General features: G+C 38.8%; 1 protein-coding gene across 2 annotated transcripts in view; it reads left to right on the forward strand.

Moving 5' to 3' along the window:
• The first annotated feature begins 1,182 nt into the window (after positions 1–1,182).
• LOC127573799 (ena/VASP-like protein) overlaps positions 1,183–23,036 on the forward strand; it is a 172,307-nt gene continuing 150,453 nt past the window's right edge. Inside the window, exon 1 of one of the 2 annotated variants that reach the window (XM_052022323.1) lies at positions 1,183–1,324. In XM_052022323.1, the coding sequence (XP_051878283.1) occupies positions 1,320–1,324 (5 nt within the window). In that variant the 5' untranslated portion in view covers positions 1,183–1,319. The remainder of the gene's footprint in view (positions 1,325–23,036) is intronic. The other variant, XM_052022331.1, reaches the window with a different exon arrangement.

Raw genomic sequence — 23,036 nt, forward strand, 5'->3', positions numbered from 1 at the left:
TCTAGCCTCTTTTTTGTCCTCTGTGTTCACCTCCTACTAATCATTTTGTTGGGTGAGGTTCTGTCCATGTATGCAGTGAGCAATATAAGAAAGAGGGCAAATGTTTTTAAGCTTATATCCGGGAATATCTCTTCTTGCAGCTCAGAGAGGTATGCTGAACCAAAGCTGCTAAGAATCTGAATTTATGAGATTTCATAAAATAAATCCAGAATAGGGAAGTTTGTCGATTTCAAATTATCATTGTAATTAGATTAGCAATGATGCTAGGATTTGAAAATTTATCAGAAAAATCACCAAAAATTAAATACGGGGACCAAATTATTAGCCAAGGTCGAGAATTGGAGGAATTCACACCTAGAGAATATGTCGAGTCCAGCCAATGTTTTTTCCTTTACGTGTGTGTGTGATTTCAATAAAATCTGTTGCTATTTTGGTTCTTACCCTCTGTCCCAGCTTCTTTCTCATTTGTTGGTGGCAACCTTTCTATTAATTGTTGCAGGTATTTGTTTTCAGCCGGCTAGTGACCGAATCCTAAACCGTAGCATTTCCTCCTCTGGTGCCTTAGAATAAGAGCTGCATTTTCCTCCTGCAGCAGGTAATATCACCACTCCCTACTCCCGCACTGTTTCTGAGCATTAGACAGAACCACTGTATGTGATCATGTTATGCATGCATCCCACTCCTCCTCCTTCTTTGCAGCAGAAGCCCCCGCCTATGTCTCTCAGCTAAGGCCGTGTCTACCTCTGGGCTCCTGCAGGCGGAAGTGTAAACGCTCGGTCCCAGATTGGAGGAGGGCGAACTAATATGGCAACACAGCAGCCCGCGGAACGTGAGCAGCCGCCAGAACCCGGGCGACGTCAGATTTGGCAAAGCAAATAATGTCAGGAAAAGCAATGGGAGGAAGGGAAAGAGGGAGGAAAGGCAGCCGAATAATATTAATAATAAAAAAAACACACAGGGCATTAAAAAGTGCAATGCATTTGAGAGAAAGAGATAGGGCCGGCAAGTAAAATTAAATTGCAGTAATAGTAATTGCAACCAACAGTGCAATCCCTTGGAGGGGAGCAAGCGGGTGCGCGCGGCGGGAGCTGTCGGCGGGGCGGGCGCGGGTGGCGCGCGGCGGGAGCAGTCGGCGGGGCGGGCGCGGGTGCGCGCGGGCGGCGCGCGGCGGGAGCTGACAGCTGGGCTGTGTAAACACTGGAGGAGACACCGAGCCGCTGGCAACACCGTGGCAACCGGCCCCTTCTGCGCCTTGGGTGGACACATTCACATACCACACGCACACACCCTGTACATAGACATAGAATATTCTTCTGGAAATGAGGTAAGATTTAATGGCATTAACACACACACAACAAAAAAATCCCGTATGGATGATTCCTATTGAGATGGCAGGACAAAAATAACTAAACCAATAATTATTCGGCAGTGGGTGTTCGAAGAGGGTTCATGCCGAGAGGAGGATTTTCAAAGGGTGGGTGTTGTATGTGGAGTGTTTTGGATTGATGGTCTGTGCGTTCCCCCTCCGCTCTGGTGCTTGCTGGCTGTCTGGCGGCTGCCGCTCTGCACAGTAGCCGCTGCCGTTTGTGGCCCCGGCTGATTAGTGCTGCAGATGCAGCGGTCTCAGTTCGGCATCCACACACCGTACAGATGTTTTGAGATCAGCCGAGTTAGCGTTCAATGCTATTTCAGTGGCGTGCTCTCTCCAAACTAAACACACAACCTTTTCGTGCAGTGTAGCCAGTGACCTAGTAATAGTTGAATTTTTAAATTTAACGTGATTAGAAATTACATGTGAAATAAATGAATTTCCTTGTGGGGATTGTTTGTTTAATGGCACACTTTAATCAAGTTATAAGCTAGATGTGGGTTGCAGCAAGCAGTAAACCGGTGCTTATGTGGGTTGGCTACGAGAAGGAATGACAGTACAGAATTTTGGTTTTGCAGAGGAGGAGCCAGACGGTAGCATTGAGATAACTTCAGTCTACAACATACCAGTTAGGGGCATTGCTGCCTTTTTTTTATTTTAAAGAAATGAGTTGCAATATTGAAATTGATTAATACCGAACAAGTAAAGCAAGGTTGCTATTGTTAGTGCATTGATCTACGGATCTTCTGTTGCAGACTGGCAAAGCCAATCTGGCTTGAGGACCATCTGCTAGTAAACGACCCTGTATTCACAATATGCATCAACATGAGAAAACGCAAAAAAAAAATGCCCTTTGTGTAAAAAAACAGTGTTCTTTTTCCTTTCTGGTCAGTTTGCTTAATTGAACTTTTTTAATATCAAGGATTAGTCGAATGGTGGGGATGCATGAAATAGTTGATATTGTTAATTGTGTTGCTGTAAAAGTTGTGTACCTTAGGAAAGGTCTTTACTGGAATTCTCCATGTCAGATTATTTAGAAAATGATTTTAGGAGAAAAGGATTAGGAAACTAACACGTGCCATATCGTTAAATATAATTTTGAACAGTACACATGGATGTGTTACATTTATGGCATCAGAATTGTTGAAGGCCATTTATACTTCATTTGTACTCTCATTCGTACTTTGCTGAATGGGTAATACAGGTAATGTCAAAGGGAAAAATTATTATGTATATTTTAATACCTCTTTGCTGACACCAATGATATAAAAGCATTTTTATAATAATGCAAGACTTTTTAAAAAGCATTAACCTGCAATAAAAAGTAGTCAATTTTTTATGACAGCCATTGGTGAGAGGGTTATTTCTAACAGTGATTTTGAGCTGATCATGGAATCATGGAATTTAAGAGTTATTCCTAGTCTCCAAAAATCTAAGGCTAAGGAGAGACTCATAGGGACTTAAGAGGTGATGGAAAGAGACTCATTTTCAGATTGTCTGACATTCTGGGGATCAGAGGCAAAAGAGAATACGGGAAGATATGGAAAGAAGCAGCTGAGCTAAGAGTGGTGAAATGTAAAAGTTACAGCAAAACCAGAGAAATAGATCTAGAGCTAGTTGGGGAAAGTTGTTCAAATGTGGTAGATGGAAATTAACAGGAGAGGAAATATGTGGAATGTGGAAGTGAATGGAAGCTAGTGGGCTGGGAGAAGACAGAAGGATGTGAAGTGTAAGAGATTGAACAGTCAAGCCATATGTAGTAAAAGCAGAGAGAAAAGGATCTTTAGCCTCTGTATTTCTTGGCTCAAATGTGGCACATTGGGTTTAGTTTCAGAGATGATGGCAGGATCTTGTATTGCATCCAGTTGCTATCCTTGCAGCAAGCTTGACTTTGAATGTCAGCAGACTATTTGATGATGCTGACATCACTGCTAAGGCTAATACTGCCCTCACCTTACATATACACATGGACCTCTTCCAGTAAGCATCACTGGGTGGGTAGCTGTTAGCAAGGGAAATCTTAGCTGATTCTTTTTCTTTTTACATTCACTGTTGCTCCAGTTGAAGTCAGCTAATTCATCGCAAACCAGAGACTGAGTGCAATATCTTCCTGTTCTGCATGATTCAAGTAGACATGGAGTCGATGTATTGACCCACTGTGTGAAGGGAACTTACGGAATGTAATTTGAAGAAGTTAAGCTTCTTTTGAGTCATAATTTGTATGTGTATGTGTTCTTTATGTTGCTTTCATTTGTTCAAATACCTAAGAAAATATCATATGAGTCTTAATATATTTTATATTCGTATAACTATACAATTTTGTGTCTCCACTTTTAACTTACTGTATTATTTAGTTAACTCTCTATGTCATGCCCTAAGATGGCAAACTGGAATTTTGTTTACAAACCTATGCCAGTGCTGCTCTGTAACTCCTAATTAGGAAGTGCATGGAAGTGTTGAAGTTTTGTTTGCTTTCTAATCTTTCCTTCCTCCTTGGAGAAGAGAAATTGGAATTCACCACTGAGGAATTATGAGTCCATCTTCTAAAGCTACTTAAGGACAAATGCTCAATGAATGTCTTGTGATAGTTTTGAATGTCTTAAAAAATACACCCTTGCATAAATTAGGAGATGTAGGTAGCTGCTCTCCCAAACTAGACAACTGTCTTTTCACTGCTTCCAAGAAAGATTTAAAAGACTGTCATTTATTTTTGCCTCCTGCTTCTCAGAACTGAGCACATTGAATGGAAGTCACTTTCCACTGTTAAGGGAAAATACAAGTTGGAAATGATCAATCCCCTGTGTTAAGTCCCATGTGGTAAATCCCCAAAATGTAATTTCCAGTAATGTAAAAAAAACAAACCTTAAATGTTAACTTACATATGTTTTAAACACAGGACTATACAAGAACAAGAATCACCCACACTGCTTAGTAGTTTACAGAAATGTACCAGAGTTTTATTGCTAGTAATACTTCACATATTAAGAAAAAATATGATTTTAACACATTATTTACATATTTGATGACCTATGTAGAACCACTGATTAAGAGCCAGGCCCAAAATCTGTATATCACCTGTTAACATAAAAGTCGGTGCCTAAAATTGGATTATGTTGCAAAATTGGAAGTGACAACACATTTCTAGACATGATGATGGGAGGTTGTTTTGTGGTTAAAAGCCAGACTACACATCACCTAAAATTGGAACAATAATCTGAAAATTATCAGATTGATTTCATAAATGCTTAAGAGGTTATTTGTAACTTGCATAAGTAAATACATTATAGTTTAAGCATCAGAATGAACAAACATGTTGGTTAGCATTGTGAAGCTCCCTTACTGCAGCATTTTGCTGGATTTGATCATTTTGATCCAGTGAACCATTAAGAATGTTGGAATTGTTATGATTATCATTTATTTGGATTAAGCAGACCAAATTAAATTGTAATGACCTAAAAGAAAGAATGAAATATGTAAAATCTGTAGTACTCTTATAACTTCATCCTGTCCCGACATACTTTTCATCAGTGAAGCATTTTTGAATTGTTGCCATTGTTATAAGTAGGGAATGTGGCCACTAATTTACATATAACAAGGAAGATCCTAATGACAAAATTCCTTGTTGGAAGAAGTTTAATTCCACTGTTCTTCTTTGACATATGCCATGGGATTTTTTATGTCTGTCTGAGAGAGCAGATGATGCACCAACAGCTAAATTGATGTTAAATCTAAAATGTTGTGCCAGTGACAAAATTTGGTTCATTTGTTTTGAGAAAAATATGTTCATGTGATTTCCTCATTGGCTGGTATACTATTCCATGTTGATTTATATCATTGTAATACATCGATGAAGAGTTAATGTGACCCCAGTGAAGAGCCACTAGCAACATTTCATTAATTTGATGGTGCTTTATATAGTATAATTGTGATGAAGTAAAATACAGAGCCTCAAAGCAGACAAAACTAAATATTCATATTTAAAGCAAAAATATGCTTACTTTGCACAAGGCTACAGTGTTCAGAACATCTCGGTACTTGTTTGAAACCACATTGTGATCCTCAGTGAATGGAAGTGGGCTTTGCAATTTAATGTGCGTGTTGGGGTAATTTCTACTCTCATGCACTGACAAGATTCTGATGCAACAGTATGCTGGATGCACATTTTAACGTATCTCACTTGTAATTATGTGGCTGCATGAAACACTTCATTATGCCACCAAATGACAGTCGTTTCAATACAATGACATGTTATATACACCCACACTAAGGCACTAAAAATAAATGGAATTTAGTTCTTCATTTAAAGATATTTTTACATGAATGCAGTGGTTTTAAATGTAAGTTCCAATTAATAACTGGAGCTGATATCTGTATTTCGGATTCATGTTCTTGAATTTAACTTATGCAGCTTAAATTGTTTTACATACAAAATTAACAATTTTGAAAGCTTTGCACACGTTGATATTTGAGTCACTGTGGCAACACCTTGGCATCCAGATATTGCAGATTCATCCAGTTGTGTTTTTTTGTCTTTTAAATGAATAACAAGATTCTGTAAATGTATGTTTTGGCTGTGTTTATAATCTACATAGTAATGTGTATCACTGAAATATTATAGAACTTGAATGATGAGGAGCTTTTCACTGTAGCTATTTATTACTCAGGGTTAAAAATTAACATGTGTGTCAGCAGGACAAACCTTCAGAATCCAGTAGGTTCAACCAAGGGTTTTCCACCTTGTTAGACATGCAAATAGTCCGTGTATCTAAAGAGGAGGAACATTCTCCAAATGGATGGCAGAATAAAAGGACCTTTTGGACACACATGCACTCAAACAAACTGCATTCAAATTAAGCACTGTCCCTTTCACTCATAGAACAATCAAATAGCCGTTAACCAACCATGAACTGATGAACAAAACATACCAAAAATGGAACAGGGTTTGACAAATGGAAAAGGAATGAAATGTTTATTTGATTCAACACCATAAAAGGAACAAGGTCTAAATATCAAAGGCTGTAAAAGTTTGTAGAACAGAGCTTTAAATGGAAATGTCTATGTTCATCTCAGCAACACATCATTTTCTTTAACAAAACCAAACTTAGTGTACACTTTACTTGTCATTTTATTGTTGTTCTAAACCAACTGTATTGGATAATTTACAGTAGAGTGCTGTATTTATATGATTGCACATAGTTCAATATAATACATAGACTACAGTTGAACATAGTGAATGCACTGGTTGTCATCTTCCAAAATTTTATGGATTCTCGAACAGCTCTCACAGGTTGCAAATGTAACCCCAATATTTAGGAAAGGAGAGACAGAAAAAACAGACAGCTATAGCCTGACATCAGTAATAGGGAAAACGTGGTAATCTATTAACTGGTAACAGAACACTTGAAAAATAATAATAGATCTAGGCAGTTTGCATGGAATTGATAAGTTTGTTAATGTGCCAATTACAGACATTCAATAAGGTGCCACATAAGATTATTAAATAAAACTGGATTGCATTGTATCGGGGATAATATACCAATGTGGAAAATGAGGATTGTTGATGAACAGAATACATGGAGGCTGTGACCAATGGGGTGACACAGGGATTGGTTCAAGGTCCTGAACTGTTTACAATTTATAGCAATGTTTTGGGTGAGGAGATCGTGTAAAATATCCGTGTTTGATGATAATACATAGGTAGGTGGTAATGTGGGTTATGAGGAGGGTGCAGAAAGGCTTCACAGGCATATTGACTGGAAAAGTGAATGGGCAAGGAAGTAACTAATGGAAATAATGTGGAAATAGAACATAAAACAGTACAGCACAGGAACAGGCCCTTCAGCCCACAATGTTGTGCACAATGTCCATATCCTTTCATTTCCCGCACATCCATGGGCCTGTTGAAGAGCCTCTTGAACGCCCCTATTGTATTTGCCTCCACCACCACACCAGGCAGCGCACTCCAGGCACCCACCATTCTCTGTGTAAAAAAAAACTTGCTCCGCACATCTCCTTTGAACTTACCCCCTCTCACCTTAAATCCATGCCCTCTGGTATTAGACATTTCAACCCTGGGAAAAAGATACTGGCTGTCTAGCTACGTCTCTCATAATCTTATAAACCTTCATCACATCTCCCCTCAACCTCCACTGCTCCAGAGAAAACAACCCAAGTTTGTCCAGGCTCTCCTTACACCACGTTCCCTCTAATCCAGGCAGCATCTCTCCATAGCCTTGACATCCTTCCTGTAATGGGGCAACCAGAACTGAATGCAATACTCCAGATGCGGCCTAACTAGAGTTTTATAAAGCTGCAGCATAATTTCCTGACTCTTGAACTCAGTGCCTTGACTAGTAAAGGCAAGCACACCTTGTGCCTTTTTTACCACACTATCAACCTATGTAGGCACTTACAGGGAGCTATGAACTTGGACCCCACGATCCCTCTGCTCATCAACACTGTTAAGGGTCTTGCCATTAACAATGTACTGTCTCTTTACATTTGATCTCCCAAGGTGCAACACTTCACATTTGGCTGGATTAAACTCCATCTGCTATTTCTCTGCCCATATCTGCAGTGTGTGGTCATTTGCTTTTGAGAAAATAAACTTGGAGGTATTTTTAAGTGGTGAGAGATTGAAAGGTGTTGGTATTCAAAGGCACCTAAATATCCTTGTAAACACTTCACTGAAAGTTAGTATGTAATTTCAGCAAGCAATTTAGAATTTAGAATGGTACTTTAGCCTTTATTGCAAGAGGATTTGAGTATAAGAGTAGAGGTGTCTTGCTACAATATTATAGAACTCTGATGAGACCACATCTGGAATATTGTGTGCAAGTCTGATTTTCCTACCCAAGGAAGGATATACCAGCGATAGAGTGCAGCAAATATTCACCAGATTGATTCCAAGGCTTATAGGTTTGTTGTATCATGAAAGATTAAGCAGATTAGGCCTATGATGTCTTGAGTCTTGAAGAATGAGAGTTGATCTCAATGAAGCATACAAAATTCTTATGGCTAAGTTTGCGGATGACACCAAGATAAGTGGAGGAGTAGGGAGCATAGAGGAAATAGAAAGAATGCAGAGGGACCTAGACAGTTTAGGAGAATGGGCAAGGAAATGGCAGATGAGATTCAATGTTGAGAAATGTGCAGTTGTACACTTTGGAAGTAGAAATAAGCGGGTAGATTATTATCTAGAAGGAGAGAAGATTGATAGTGCGGTAGTACAAAGGGACTTGGGGGTACTTATACAAGATACCTTAAAAGTTAACCACCAGGTTGGATCGGTGGTTAAGAAAGCGAATGCTATGTTGGCATTCATCTCGAGAGGTATAGTGTATAAAAGTAAGGAAGTGTTGATGAGGCTCTACGGGGCGCTAGTGAGGCCTCATTTGGAATACTGTGCGCAGTTTTGGGCCCCGCATCTTAGGAAGGATGTGCTGACGTTGGAGAGGGTTCAGAGGAGATTTACGAGAATGATTCCAGGAATGAAAGGGCTTAAGTATGATGAGCGTTTGTCGGCTCTTGGACTGTACTCGCTGGAGTACAGAAGGATGAGAGGGGACCTCGTAGCGACATTTAAAATGTTGACAGGTAAGGATAGAGTAGATGTGGCTAGGCTGTTTCCCTTGGTGGGCGTGTCCAGGACCAGAGGGCACAATCTTAGAATTAGAGGGTACAGTTTCAAGACAGAGATGAGGAGAAGTTTCTTTACCCAGAGGGTGGTGAAATTGTGGAACTCCTTGCCACGCACAGCAGTGGAGGCCAGATCAGTGGGGGTATTCAAGGAGGAGATAGACAGATATCTAAATAGTCAGGGTATCAAGGGATATGGGGATAAGGCTGGCAAATGGGATTAGAATAGTTTTTTTTTCTCTCTCTTTTTTTCCCACCCCATTTCTTTTTCCCTTTTCCTTGGAGCAGACTCGATGGGCCGAATGGCCTGCTTCTGCTCCCTTATCTTGTGATCTTGTGATCTTGTGATTTGACAGGGCAGAGTTGATGTTTCCACTGCCTATGGGGGCAAGAACCAGAGTTACAGTCTCAAAGTAAGTGGTCGGCCATTTGGTACTGAGATGAAAAGGAATGTCTTCACTCTGAGGATACAGAATCTTTGGAATTCTTTACCCAGGAGGCTCAGGTGCTGAGTATATCCAGGACAGAGATCAATAGATTTTTAGATATTAAGGGAAGCAATGGATATGGGGTTAATATGGGAAAGTGGTGCTGAGGTTAAAGATCAGTTGTGATCTTATTGAATAATGAGCATGCACAAGAAGTCAAATAGCATCCTCCTGCTTCTATTTCTCATGTTCTTACATTATTAGAACAAAGATGAGGAATTTGGTCATTGTTGGAACTGGTGAGGGAGTGATCTCATTCTACAGCTTAGTTTTGCATTTAGAATTTAACGTAGTTTTAACTTTATCAAGTACCCCTTCCATGACACGTTAAAGACACTGACAAGGAAAAAGAATCTGTCCTTTGAGTTGGAATTGAAAATTATAAATATAGCAGAGTGAATGTAAAAAAAAAGACAGACGTACTAGCATCTGGCAATTTTATAAGTAGGTAAATCATCAGGCGTAAAGAAAATATATCCCAGGGTCCTACAAGAAGCAAGAAAAATCACAGGCTTTAACCATCATTTTCCAATCCACTTTGACTATGGCCATGCTGCTGGAGATTAAAGGAAAGGCATGTCTGACTGAGTTGAATGAATTTTTTGAGAAGGTAATAAGAAGTGTCAGTGAAAGTTGGATATTTGATGTGGCCTTTATGGATTGTAGCAAGGTACATTATGTGAATGCTTGCCTTTATTGGCCAAGCCATAGAACAAGAGTAGAGAGGAAATGCCAGAACTATGTAAAACATTAGTTAGGCCACAGCTAGAGTAGTGTTCTCTGGTAGTCCCTTGAGGTCAACAACAATTTGCTTTCACTTGAATTTTTTGAGCCCCAAGGTGGCTAATCTGCCCAGGAGGGGCAGAGTCTTGACAGATGCTTGATAAAATGTGTATAATTGGTTTGAGCTGCTGAATGCTTTTTCCAGTGTTTGGGCTTATGTTTTGTGTACTCTCGTCAGAGAAACTTGAAGTGCTCAGTGCCTTTCTGAATATTTATTCCCATGGATGATGTTGTACTTTGCGCATGGTGCTTCTGCAACTGTCTTTTTTTTGAAGTCCTGAAGATTGCTTGCCTTGCAGAGTTCTGGCTGGTGAACTTACTTTGGGGTCTGGTGTAAGGCACACAGACAATATGGCTAACCCAGTGGTTGGCCATATTGTCTGTACAGCTGACACCAGGTTAAGTGCATTCTGTGCTTCAGTGCTAGATGCTAGCCTGAACCAGGACACTGATATTACTTTGGTTATCTTCCCCACGGATTTGGAAGATTGTTTCAGTGATAGCATTTGAGTTACTTCAACAGTGCTAAACAGTAATAAATTGTTCATAACTCCATGTTATATAAGAGGGTGGGAGTCATTGCAGCTTGGTGGTCCATGAGTGTGGTGGGTTGGAGATCATAGTCTTCAAAAAGTGTCTTTCATGGACAGCTAAAGGCTGTGCTAGCACACTGAAGGTGGTGGTAGATTTTAGTATCGAAGTCTGCCTACACTGAGAGGTAGTTTCTGAGGTGTGATAAGTCCTCCATGTTTTTTAAAGTCTTGTCATGGATCTTGTAATGTACGCAGGTCTGTTGGTCTGTTCACCACATAAGGATGTGAAAGGTTGTGGAGGAGATTTACGAAGAACATTGCCAGGGCTGAAGAATTTAATTAGGGAAATGTGGCTTTAAGTTGATTAGTAAAGGAATGGAGAAGAGTTGACTTTTTTTTACTTACAGTAATGGCAGTCTAGAATTGCCTGCCTGAAATGGTGGTTGAAACAGAAACACTCATCACATTTAACATGTACTTGGATGAAGATTTGAAGAAACTAAACTATAAGGCTGTGGACTGAGAGTTGAGGGTGCCTTCACTAGCTTTGATGGTTGACATGGACGTGATGGGCTGAATGATCTTCGCCTGTGCCATTAATTTCTATAATTCAGATATTCCATAATAATCAATACCCTTCTAAGCTTCATTCTAACCTCTAGACGTCTGAATTTGGGTTTAGTTTTAACTATAGACTATATTCCATTCATTTACTCTCTCCAGGACCATGCATTCTGGGATCTCTTATCTTTCCAGTACACTGCCTATTGTCAAGGTTCCCATTGATTAAATTACATAGCAAGGATACATAACAAGCAAAAATACAGCATGGAACAGGCCCTGATAGCAATTTAAACTAATTCCATCTATCTGTATGTGGTCTACATCCCTTCATCCCCTGGCTGTTCATATATCTGTCTTAGTGCCTCTTAAATGTCGCTATCATATCTGCTTGCACCAGCTCCCCTGGCAGTGTGTTCCAGGCACCTACCACTCTCTGTGTGAAAAAACTTGCCTCACAAATCCCCTTCAGCCTTTTCCCCAATAACCTTAAATCTATGCCCTTCTGGTATTTGACATTTCCACCCTGGGAAAAGGACTGAAAAGATCTGATTATCTACACTATCTGTGCCTCTCATAATTTTATAAACTTCTCTCAGGTGTCCACGCCCCCAGCCTCTGATGCTCGAGAGAAAACAATGTAATGCGGCGACCAGAACTGCACACATTACTCCAAATGCAGCCTAACCAAAGTTGTATACAGCTGCAACGTGACTTGCCAACTTTATTACTCAATTCCCTGACTGATAAAGGCAAGTATGCTATATGCCTTCTTTACCACCCTACTTGTGGTTGCCACTTTCAGGGAGCTATATAGTTGCATCCAAAGATACCTCTGTACGTCAATGCTCCTAAGGGTCCTGCCATTTACTGTATACTTTCCTATTACATTTGACTTCCTATATTGCAACATCTCACTCTTGTCTGGACTAAACTCCATCTGCCATTCTCCACCCCTATTTCCAACTAATCTTTGTCCTTCTGTATCTTTTGGCAACCTTCCTCACTTTCTTTCAATTTTTGTGTCATCTGCAAACTTGTTAATCAGCCCACCTACATTTTCATCACAAACGACAGAGGTCCCAGCACTGATCCCTGCAGGAAACAAATGGTCACAGACTTCCAGTCAGAATAACACCCCTCTGTCTTCTATGGCCAAGGCAATTTTGAATCCAATCTGCCAAGTCTCTGTGGATCCCAGGTGCCTTAATCTAATGCATCAGCCTACCATGAGGAACCTTGTCAAATGCTTTACTCAAGGCCATGTAAGCAACATCCACTGCCATACCCTTATCAACCATCTTCATTACCTCCTCAAAAATCTTGCTCAAGTTTGTAAGACATGACTTCCCCAGCAGAAAGCCATGCTGATTATCCCTAATAAATCCTTGCTTTTCCAGATCTGCTGGAAGTATACAGGCTTGGCAGATCCTAACATCAGTAAGCAACACTGCTTTTTATGCTAGTGGTGTTAAATTGGAGCTTAACATTCCTCTTAATGCTCTCTCAATCCCACACAGTTGAACTGCAGCAGGAAGGACCCTCGCCATTATTCAATCTTCAAAGGAGCCAACAACTTAGAATGCCCTAGAATATCAGTATATCCATCCCTGATCTCTCAATCCTCTGTCCTTCTCATTGGTGAATACCAATGCCAATGGAAATACCAATGGAAATTAGTATCCATTCTTATAAAAAGTGAATATATTTACACTTAGAAATGAAATGACATTATGGAAATGTGTTGTAAGATCTAAGGAATTTTCTGTGCATTATATATTTGTATCCTTAAAACTACTTGTAAGTTAAAATAGTGAGGTATTTGTTTAAATTTATTGTAAATTTGCAAATTTCTGAATGCTATTAGAAAACATAAATACATGTATATCATTCTTTAACATTCAATCATATTTCAGTAATTACATGGGTAAAATAATCAACACCTGGCAAACATTAAGAATTTTTAATGTAGAATCAATCAAGTTCTTTCCTCACCTGATCAGCAGTCTTCAATTGAAAGGAATATGATGTTCTGAATATGTTTTATTACTCCCAGCAAATGAAGCACTGGTGGACCATGTTGCAAAATGCCTGGGAATGAGTTGCAATATTACAATTCACTGAAGAGACCCAGGCCATAAAATTTGGTTACACGGTGATCATGTTTGTCAGCTAATTGTGCAAAATCGATATCAATGTGGATGTGCAGAATCCTTCCAGCTGCAGTAATGACTTGCACATCGCTAAAACTGCTGGGAGTATATAGGCTTGGCAGATCCTGACATCAGCATACAGCACTGTTTTTATGCTAGTGGTGTTGAATTGGAATTTAACACTCCAGTTGATGTTCTCTCTCAATCCCTTAAAGTTGAACTGCAACAGGAAGGACCCTTGCCATAATTTAAAGAGATCATCGGCCACCCAGTTGCTGATGAAATAGTTTCATGAAGATTCACAGATGTTGCTAAGTCTGTGGTTCACAGTTTGCCAGGTTTTCCACAAAATTACTGCTGCAAGTGTAGGCAATTGCCTTGGAACACAGCAAAAATTGAGAAAATGAGCAGAAAGATCGATAGTGGAATGAGGTGCTGGGGGAGGGGTAAAAGAGCTCGCAACAGGAAGTCATATTTGACCATGACATGTGGAACAATTCTACTATGTAAGTCGCAGCAAGGAGCAGTGAAGTGTCTTTGCAGTTACATTTGCCCAGTTACAACTTCAACCTCCATGCAGGGTATGAACCACTTTGACAGTGACTGCCAAAGTTACTGACACCATGAACATTTATATGGAATGCTTTGTCTCTGCTGGAACAGGAGATATTTTCAACATTTCATAACTGACTACTTACTGTTACATAAGGGTTTCCCAGGGAACTCAGTGCTCTTCATTCTCTTTTGCCAGAAACAGCCCTGTAAGTCATGGCTTCATTAGGTTGCAGATTTTCCTACCGTGAAGGCTGGCAATCACTAAATACGCATCACCCCGATAGTGCTGATATTTTATCTTGGTGACGTACCACAATTAGGAGGGATTCCATTTTCCATCATTGTCCAGCTGGTGATCATATACAGATCATGCAGATCAATGTAGGTGTCCTGGTAGCAGTCACAATCCTTTGTTTTCTGGAAGTCTACTGTGTCAATGAACTTAACTCATTAGGTCAAACCAAATGGTGGCTACCCGATAACTATGGCCATTATGTTGGATTCCTATATACAAAAAGTATCTTGATGCATGCAAAATGTGATTGAGTAGAACCATTGTCACTCATCCCCCAAATGGGCCTTCATAGTTCTGGTAAAATAGATTGCAGAACTGCTACAAACACTCCAAACTCCCTCAAATACAGTGTTCACAGCCATATTGACAGTAGTCTGAGTTTACATGGTTGCAAATTCAGCTTGCATAGTCTGTGTTTCCACTTCAGTACCCAAACATTGGATGACTTCTGCTTGAGCTACAAATTGGTAAATTGGTTTATTATTGTCACATGTACTGAGGTGCAATGAAAAACTTTGTTTTGCGTGCTATCTGTACAAATCATTTCATCACATCAGTGCATTTAGGTGGTACAAGGGAAAACAATAACAGAGTGCAGAATAAAGTGTTACAGTTACAGAGAAAGTGCAGTGCAGGCAGATAATAAGGTGCAAGGCCATAATGAGGTAGATTGTGAGGTCAAGAGTCTATCTTATTGTCCTAAAAGACCGTACTATTGAATGGTCTCTTAGTACATGGAATAGCTGTCCTTGAGCCTGGTGGTACGTGCTTTCAGGCGTTTGTATCTTCTTCCAGTGGGAGGGAGGAGAAGAGAGAATGTCCAGGGTGGGTGGGCTCTTTGATTATGTTGGCTGCTTTAGCGAGGCAACAAGAAGTGTAGACAGAGTCCATGGAGGGGAGCTGGTTTCCGTGATGTGCTGAGCTGTGTCTACAACTCTCTGCAGTTTCTTGCAGTCCCGGGCAGAGCAGTTGATACCCGGCAGAGTACCAAACCGTGATGCATTCGGATAGGATGCTTTCTATGGTGCATCGATAAAAATAGATGAGGGTCAAAGGGGACATGGCAAATTACTTTAGCCTCCCGAGGAAGTAGAGCCACTGGTGCACTTTCTTGGTCTTGGCATCGACATAGTTGGACCAGGACAGGTTATTGGTGATGTTCGCTCCTCTCAACCCTCTCAATGTCAGTGCTGTTGATGAAAAAAGGAGTGTGTGCACTGCCCCCTTCCTGTAATCAATGACCAGCTCTTTTGTCTTGCTGTCATTGAGGGAAATGTTGTTTTCATATGACACAATGTCACTAGGCTCTCTGTGTCCTTCCTATACTATGACTCATCGTTATTTGAGATTTGGCCCACTATGGTGGTGTCATCTGCAAACTTGTAAATGGAGTTAGACCAGAATCTGGCTATACACTCATGACTGTATAGGGAGTAAAGTAGGGGGCTGAGGATGCAGCTTTGCGGGCACCAGTGTTGAAGATAATCATGGCGGAGGTGTTGCTGCCTATCCTTACTGAATGTGCCATCTTTACCATTATGGTTGGGTATACAAGCATTTAATACGCTTGATCAGCATTTCCATAGTGGAAAGGACAGGCTGCAAGCTTTGTGCAAAGCCAGTTGCAAGACTGATGCCAGGTCTCTTTCATGTTACTTGACATTGATTACCATAGGCAGCTTGTAAATGAGAGGGCAAGTGATATGGTGTGTCATCTTCAATGGTTCCTTTCTTCCCCACCTCCAACTCCCTCCCTGCAGCTGACCCCAGACTCCGATGGTCTCTCAAATTGCGGAAAACACCTTTTGCTCCATGAGAAGATGATTGTGCGCTATTTTTGGACAAAAGAGGGAAGTATGGCAATGAATAGTTTGCATGCGTTAGGGTGATATGCGTTTGAGTGTGGGCATGCACGTAAGTGTACACATATGGTGGTCAATCGCGCTTGCAATCTCTGAAATGTGGGTGTGAGTCTTGCAAAAATGTTAAGCCTCTAAGGATATGAATCAAAGAATGGCAAGTACGAACCTTTAATTGTTGTTGGGTGAGCATTGCATATTGGGAGATGGTGTTGCTGCATTGAACAATATCTGAGACAAGTGATGTCATTGGAGGGATATGGCATTTGAAGGTACACCCACTGATGCTCTTACTACTTGTATGAGTCATCAAAACTTCTTAGGCAATGTATCCAGGACATGAGGAATTGACTCTTGGTATTAACAGTCACAAATAACTTCGAAGTTTTTGGAGGGCCTATTTCTGGAAAATATGCTGCCTGCATTGGAGCAATGGGTCAACCTTGTGCCAGGATTCCTGTGGTTATTTTGGAGGCTATTCAAGGTTTTTTTTGGACCTTACATGATCCTTTAGAACATTTTGGAGCGGCTTCCAGAATTATTTTCTTGAAATTCCCTTTTTCTCCTTGTACAGTAAAACTCCAATAATCTGGTATATGACTGTTCGAAAACCTGATGGTTCGGCACCTGACCCACATTCTGTTTCCCAGACTTTGTTCAAATTCACTGGGGCCCATTCCACACTCCTTATAAACTCACTTGCAGTTTGTTTCCTGTGCTCCTGTTAAACTTGTCTAGTTCAAAGTCAAAGTTGAGTTTATTGTCATATGCACAAGTACATGTCTGCACAGGTGCAATGAAAAACTTACTTGCAGTAGCATCACAGGCACATAACATCAAAAAGCAGCATTCACAAGAAAAACACAAATTAAAAATAAATTATACACAAATTTTACAAGGTTCACAGGGAGGTTAATTATACCACTGAGTAATATCTAAAAAAAATTAAAAGTTTGCTGTTATACCATTCTCTTAGAGTTATACAGCATGGAAACAGGCCATTTGGCTCACCATGTCCACATAGACCATTGGGCATCCATTGGTATTAATCCTACCTTCCAGTACTTGGCCCATAGCCTTCTATGCCTAGGAGATTCAAGTGCTCATTTTGACACTTCTTAAATGCTATTTGTGACTCTGCTTCGACTAGTCCCTCAGACAGTGTATTCCAGGTACTAATCACTGGGTGAAAATGGTCCCCCTCAGATCCCCTCTAAATCTCTTACCTAGATTTCTTAGCCTAAATCTATGTCCTCTAGTTTTATCTTCTTCTGAAGGAAACCTTTTCCCATTTCTATATATCTTATAATCTTATATGCCTCTATCATGTCCCCTCTTAACCTCTTCCACTCCAGGGAAAACAGACATAGTCTCTACAGTCTCTCCTTATAACTGAAATGCTCCATCCCAGGCAACATTTTGGTGAATTGTATTGGAGTAATATCCAGTAGTACAGAAGATTTGTCAGTATGACACCACCAAAGTCCTGAAAGTGCAGATTATTGGATATTTACTAAATTGCAAGGCAAATGGAATGCTGCTTTTAAATGTGTTAGTAAATTTCAGCATGTGGAATGTCAAATCTTGAGCGATCTTTTTTCATATTTAAAATTAGGCACGTATTGAACAAAAGGAAGAATAATTGCAGTCTCATAACCTTCCTTTCAAATACTCAGTGTATTGATTTTTGTAATCAAATTACAGTTCAAATTGAAAACCATCAGTAATATACTGCACAAGTTTTTAAAATGTTTTTTTAATCAGCAGCAGAAAATAGTTGGTCAGCAGAAATAATCCTTTCAGGTAAAGTTTCATACACCTTTTTGATATATTTGCAGCTTCTGCTGCATTGAAAACTGATGTACGTGTTGCATGGACTTCTGTGAACTTCCTAATGAGTATTTGCCCAAAAGTCTTGCAAAACCATTATGGTTTTAACCATTTATATCCAGGCAACTGCATAGGCAGAACTCCAGGTTATTTCAAATCCTTTTTACAGTTTTTAAGAGTGCCAATATTTAAACTTAAGAAGAATGATTTTGTTTAAGAAAGGTTTAAATTTGGCTGCAAACAGATGTTTAAAGTAGAAACTTGTAATGAATTTGAAATGACAAGTCATTTAGAACAGTCTACTTTTCAACTGCATAATAGTTTAAAATAGGAAAGTGAAAATTAAATTGAGGAAGTTGTTTTGGCAATGTGAAGCCAATATAAAATATTATCTTATTCTGGATCTTCAAGTGTAATTTATTACTTTCATCATTAAAAGAAATAAACCATTTTTACACATCATTAACTTAGTATTTTAAAAGGAGTCAAACCCTTAAATATTCTTTCTATATGATTTTATTTCAAAAAAATATAAAAAAGGTAAGCACTGTTCCAAGCACACTTTTGATTTGTGTGGCAAGTCAAATGATCCCAAATTTGGAGGTACAATGGATTTAAAGGAAGCATGTCAAAAACTATAAGAAGGTTTTGCAAAATATACCAGTGGTCAAGACAATGAAAGCTGAATGGATTGCAAGCAATTATGAAGAATATAGAAAGAGAAAACAGATGGATGCTACATTTTCTGAATGGTGTTAAAATCTTAGCATTGAAACTGAGAGAATCTTAAATGTCTGAGAGCAGATGCTTAATGTGATGAATCAATGCAGAGTGAAAATTATCAAAATCAATACAAATGTGAATATGTAAAGTTAAAAGAGTAGAATACACATCTGAGAAACCTGCAGCCAAACTACCCAGTGCTTTTTTTTGGACTCACCTTGAGTAATGGCCCAGATTTGACCACTGAATTGCAAGGAAGACATTCTAGTTCTAAACGCAGTGCAGAAGAAGGCAATAAATTTAATCTGTTGAGCTCATGGTGTTTTGGTTAGTTCTAAAGGCAGTGCAGGAGAAGGCAATAAACTTAATCTCTTGAGCTAACGGTGTTTTGGTTTACTTCTGCTTTCAGCTTTAAAGTTTGTTATTTTATTGAACTGTATACTGATGCAAATGGGTTTGAGGAAGGATAACCTGGAAAATTTATTTTAAATTTACTTGCAAGAATAGAATGTAAGCCAGAGGTTTAATTTGGAAAGAAATAGATTTTGGACCAACAGAAAGAAGTAGATGCCAGTAGTGGAGTCATTAAATTTGGGTTTGAGAAAAAGGGTTAGGAAGCCAGAGGAAATTGAGAAAAAGGGAGGATCAAAACTATGGAGGGATTGAAAACAAGGATGAAAATTTTAAAATTGAGGTGTTGTCAATGTTGGCCAGTGATTATAGAGTTAACAATTGTATGGGATTTGGTGTGAATTAAGACGGGCAGCAGAGTTTTAGATGAGCTGAAGTTTGCAATGAGTTTGAATGAGGAGGACTTGCCAGAGTACACTGGACCAGTCAAGTGTAGAAGCAATAAAATCATGGGTGAGGGTTTCAGCAGTAGATGAGTTGAGACAGAATTGGGTGACATTTTTGAGGCTGAGTTTGGCAATTTTGGTGATGGCATGGATGTATGGTCCAGTGGAATGCATCTTCTCAAGGTATGTTTACTGCTTTTAATGAATGGTTTTAAACCTAATGAATTAATGAAGGAGGCACAGCACTAATGAGCATCAAGAAGAATAGATCTTCTACAGCTGATGACCAAGCAGGTTAAGCAAATCTTTAATTGTAAAGCAAATGGCCTGGGTTATTGTTGCTACTGTGTTAATGAAGATTGCCATTTCATCTCCCTCTTCCATTCCGATAGAACCTCTCATCTCTGTGTACACCAGTTTCAGAAAAAAATTCCAAGGGATTTGTCTTCACTACACTGCAATGAAGTATTAAATTAAAAATTTTGTTTTGGTTAAATTTTATTCAAAAGCTACCTTCTTCATGTCCTACATTTCTGTATCAGCAATTAAACTTATGTCTGCTAGTTCCAATGTCACAAATTAACTTGAATTAATATTCTGATTTTACCTTCTCTTTAGCTCCTTTGGTTCTCCTCATAAATACATTTCTTAGAAGAGCCCTGTTTTTATTTGGTCATCGCTGTCTAATAATGCTAAATATCTGTATCATGGCTTTTTGTACGTCCTCTTGAAGGGCTTGAAGTTCAGTGATTCAATCTCAGATGCACTATGACCAGAGTGCTGAATAGTTTTGACATAAAGTTATCTGGTTGCAGTCTTTTATTTCAGTCTATAATTTAGTATTCTCCTTGTGTTGATTATTGTTCCAGAATGTCTAGATAAGTAGAAAATCTACTAAAACTGAACATTATCATTTCAACAGTCTGCTTAGATAGATGGAATTCATGCCATATTTGTTCCTAATTACAATAATATAAACTTAACTGTATTAAATTTCATCAGTTGCCAGTTCACCCACTAAATAACATTACAGGGGAACCTGGACCATATTGCTCCTGGAATGATTTTCTATGAAAGCTAAAGGTTTACATTATATTTAATTATGTTGCTTAGAAATTGGATTGTGTTTTATGTGCTATGCAATCTGATTTCTATGAAGAATAAAACATAATTAAAAGTCAAGGACTTACCACCTGAGTTGTAATGTGTGTGATCCTTATTCTGGGGATGCTTAGAGTGTTTACCTTGCTAAGTTATGGAAGACCATGTATGTGTAGCATAGACTGTACTTCTGGGATGTTGAGTGGCCATACTGTTTGTGAACCATGTATAAAAATATTGGTTTTAACAGTGCCTACAAAGCCTGCTTTTGTGTCACCTAAAAGGGAATAATTTCTAGACTATGTTCTTTATAACAAAGATGAATAGACTTGATAGCTCATAATTTTGTGGACTTTGTATAACTAGTTTCAGCTAACTTAACTTTCAAGCAACTTTGTAAGGATTTTAAGGTTAATGTTTAGGTCATAGATAGAGAGGCCATAAAATGTGGACTCCAGTTCACTGTTCCTAATTCCAGAGTGATGTATATGATAACTAAAATGATGACTGTAGGCAGCTAGCTTTTGTTTTGTCTTTTGAAAAGTTTATATTTTTATCAATACTTCTCCACCACATACTGTACATTAGTTGAGAGTTCAGGTAGAATACACAGTCCCAGGTCCTTCTGTGTTGCTTTGCTAAAATTGTGAGAAATGTGTGAATTCCCCTCCAATGTTTTCAATTTTTTCTTCTTAGGCAATGCTTAGACTATACCAAGTGGTCATCCCAAAAGAGAATTTCAGAAATTTCAAATATTTGAGCTCATGCAATTTAATGAACTTGAGACACAACCACTTCCTTCATTTTTCTGTAAAGAGATATCTCCGCTGATATAAAAAGCTTTCCTGCTATCAGCTATCATGTCCATACCAAGGTGTAAATGAATAGACAAATCTTTAACATAATTGTTTTTTTCTATGTTCTATAGAGGGCTATGGGTAAGCCTAGTAATTTCTAGGGAAGGAACATGTTCAGCACAGCTTTGTGGGCCAAAGGGCCTGAATTGTGCTGTAATTGTTCTATGTTCTATATTTGTAAATTGGCTGGAAGTAAATTTAAGTAAAATTTGTCCACTTTGATTGCGTGTATTGTTTCCAGATAATTGCTAGCAGATCCATTATACTCGTTAGATGTAGATCATAGTATAGTAACTAATTTGTATCACATTGGAAAAAATTAACTGTTACAATATTAAATCACATGAAGACAGTGACATAACATTGTAATAGTTGTAACAATGACAATGAGATAGGTGCAACAACAAGTTTTAAAAGACAGTTGGACAGGTACATGGATTGGAAAGGTTTAGAAGGTTATGGGCCAAATGCTGGCAAATGGGACTAGCTTGAATGGGGCATCTTGGTTGGCATGGACCAGTTGGGCCAAAGGGCCTGTTTCCATGCTGTATAACTCGAAGAAAGCCAACTTCATGTATTTTTGTAAGAATACACCGATATCACCTGCGGGCCATATTTAAAAGCAATGTGCAGTTACATGTATTGTCAAATCTTGCATTTTATTATTCAAAGCAAATATTAGTTCATATGAGGCAGTAACCCCTCAGTGTGTTACATGGTTTTTTCAGTAACTTTAAAATTAAAGAAACACAAATACAGTGCTAAATTCTAGCAAATATTAAGCATTGAGCAATAACTACCATAAAATCTTTATGATTGCAGTGATTTTAACGTTTTAAATTCTAGGCCATCAGGATACACAGATAACCTTAGCATTGAATTTTAGAGACAGCATAAAAAGCAAAGCTGTAGGTTGTGGATAGCAGTACATTACTGAAATTAAACTATTAGCGTGGTGGCATTTGCAAATGAACAAAGAGAAAATGTTTAATATTTTGATACATTTCTGAACTGAAATGCAGACTGTAAATAAAAGGAAACTGAAATATTTGCTTTGAAACTTTTGTTTGATATGTCAGACTTTGTATTTGAAATTGCGTTTTGCATGTTTGTTTTATAATAGCCCACAACTTCCTGGAAGCAACTTTTGGCTCACCGCTTACCTATCCACTAAATTTATACTTACCTCGTGCAGATTCTGTGTCAAAAACTTCTTTGCAGAAGCCCTCTTGATCTTTATCGGCAAGGTTGTAGGCGTAAATCCCAATATGTGGCAGAGCCAGAACAAGACTGCCTATAGCCTAAAATAAAATCACCACTAACTAAAGCTGGATTCCAGAAAACTTTGAATATTGGTGAATATCTCTGGCTGTACATATATAAAAAAATCCTGTCTCTGAAATTCATAAGCATAAAAATATTTAAAACTATTACATTTTAGTATTATTTTTTTAATAAACTGATGAATAAAATAATTAAACCAATGTAGATAAC

This window comes from Pristis pectinata, chromosome 1, assembly GCF_009764475.1.
Source record: "Pristis pectinata isolate sPriPec2 chromosome 1, sPriPec2.1.pri, whole genome shotgun sequence".
Lineage (NCBI taxonomy): Eukaryota > Metazoa > Chordata > Chondrichthyes > Rhinopristiformes > Pristidae > Pristis > Pristis pectinata.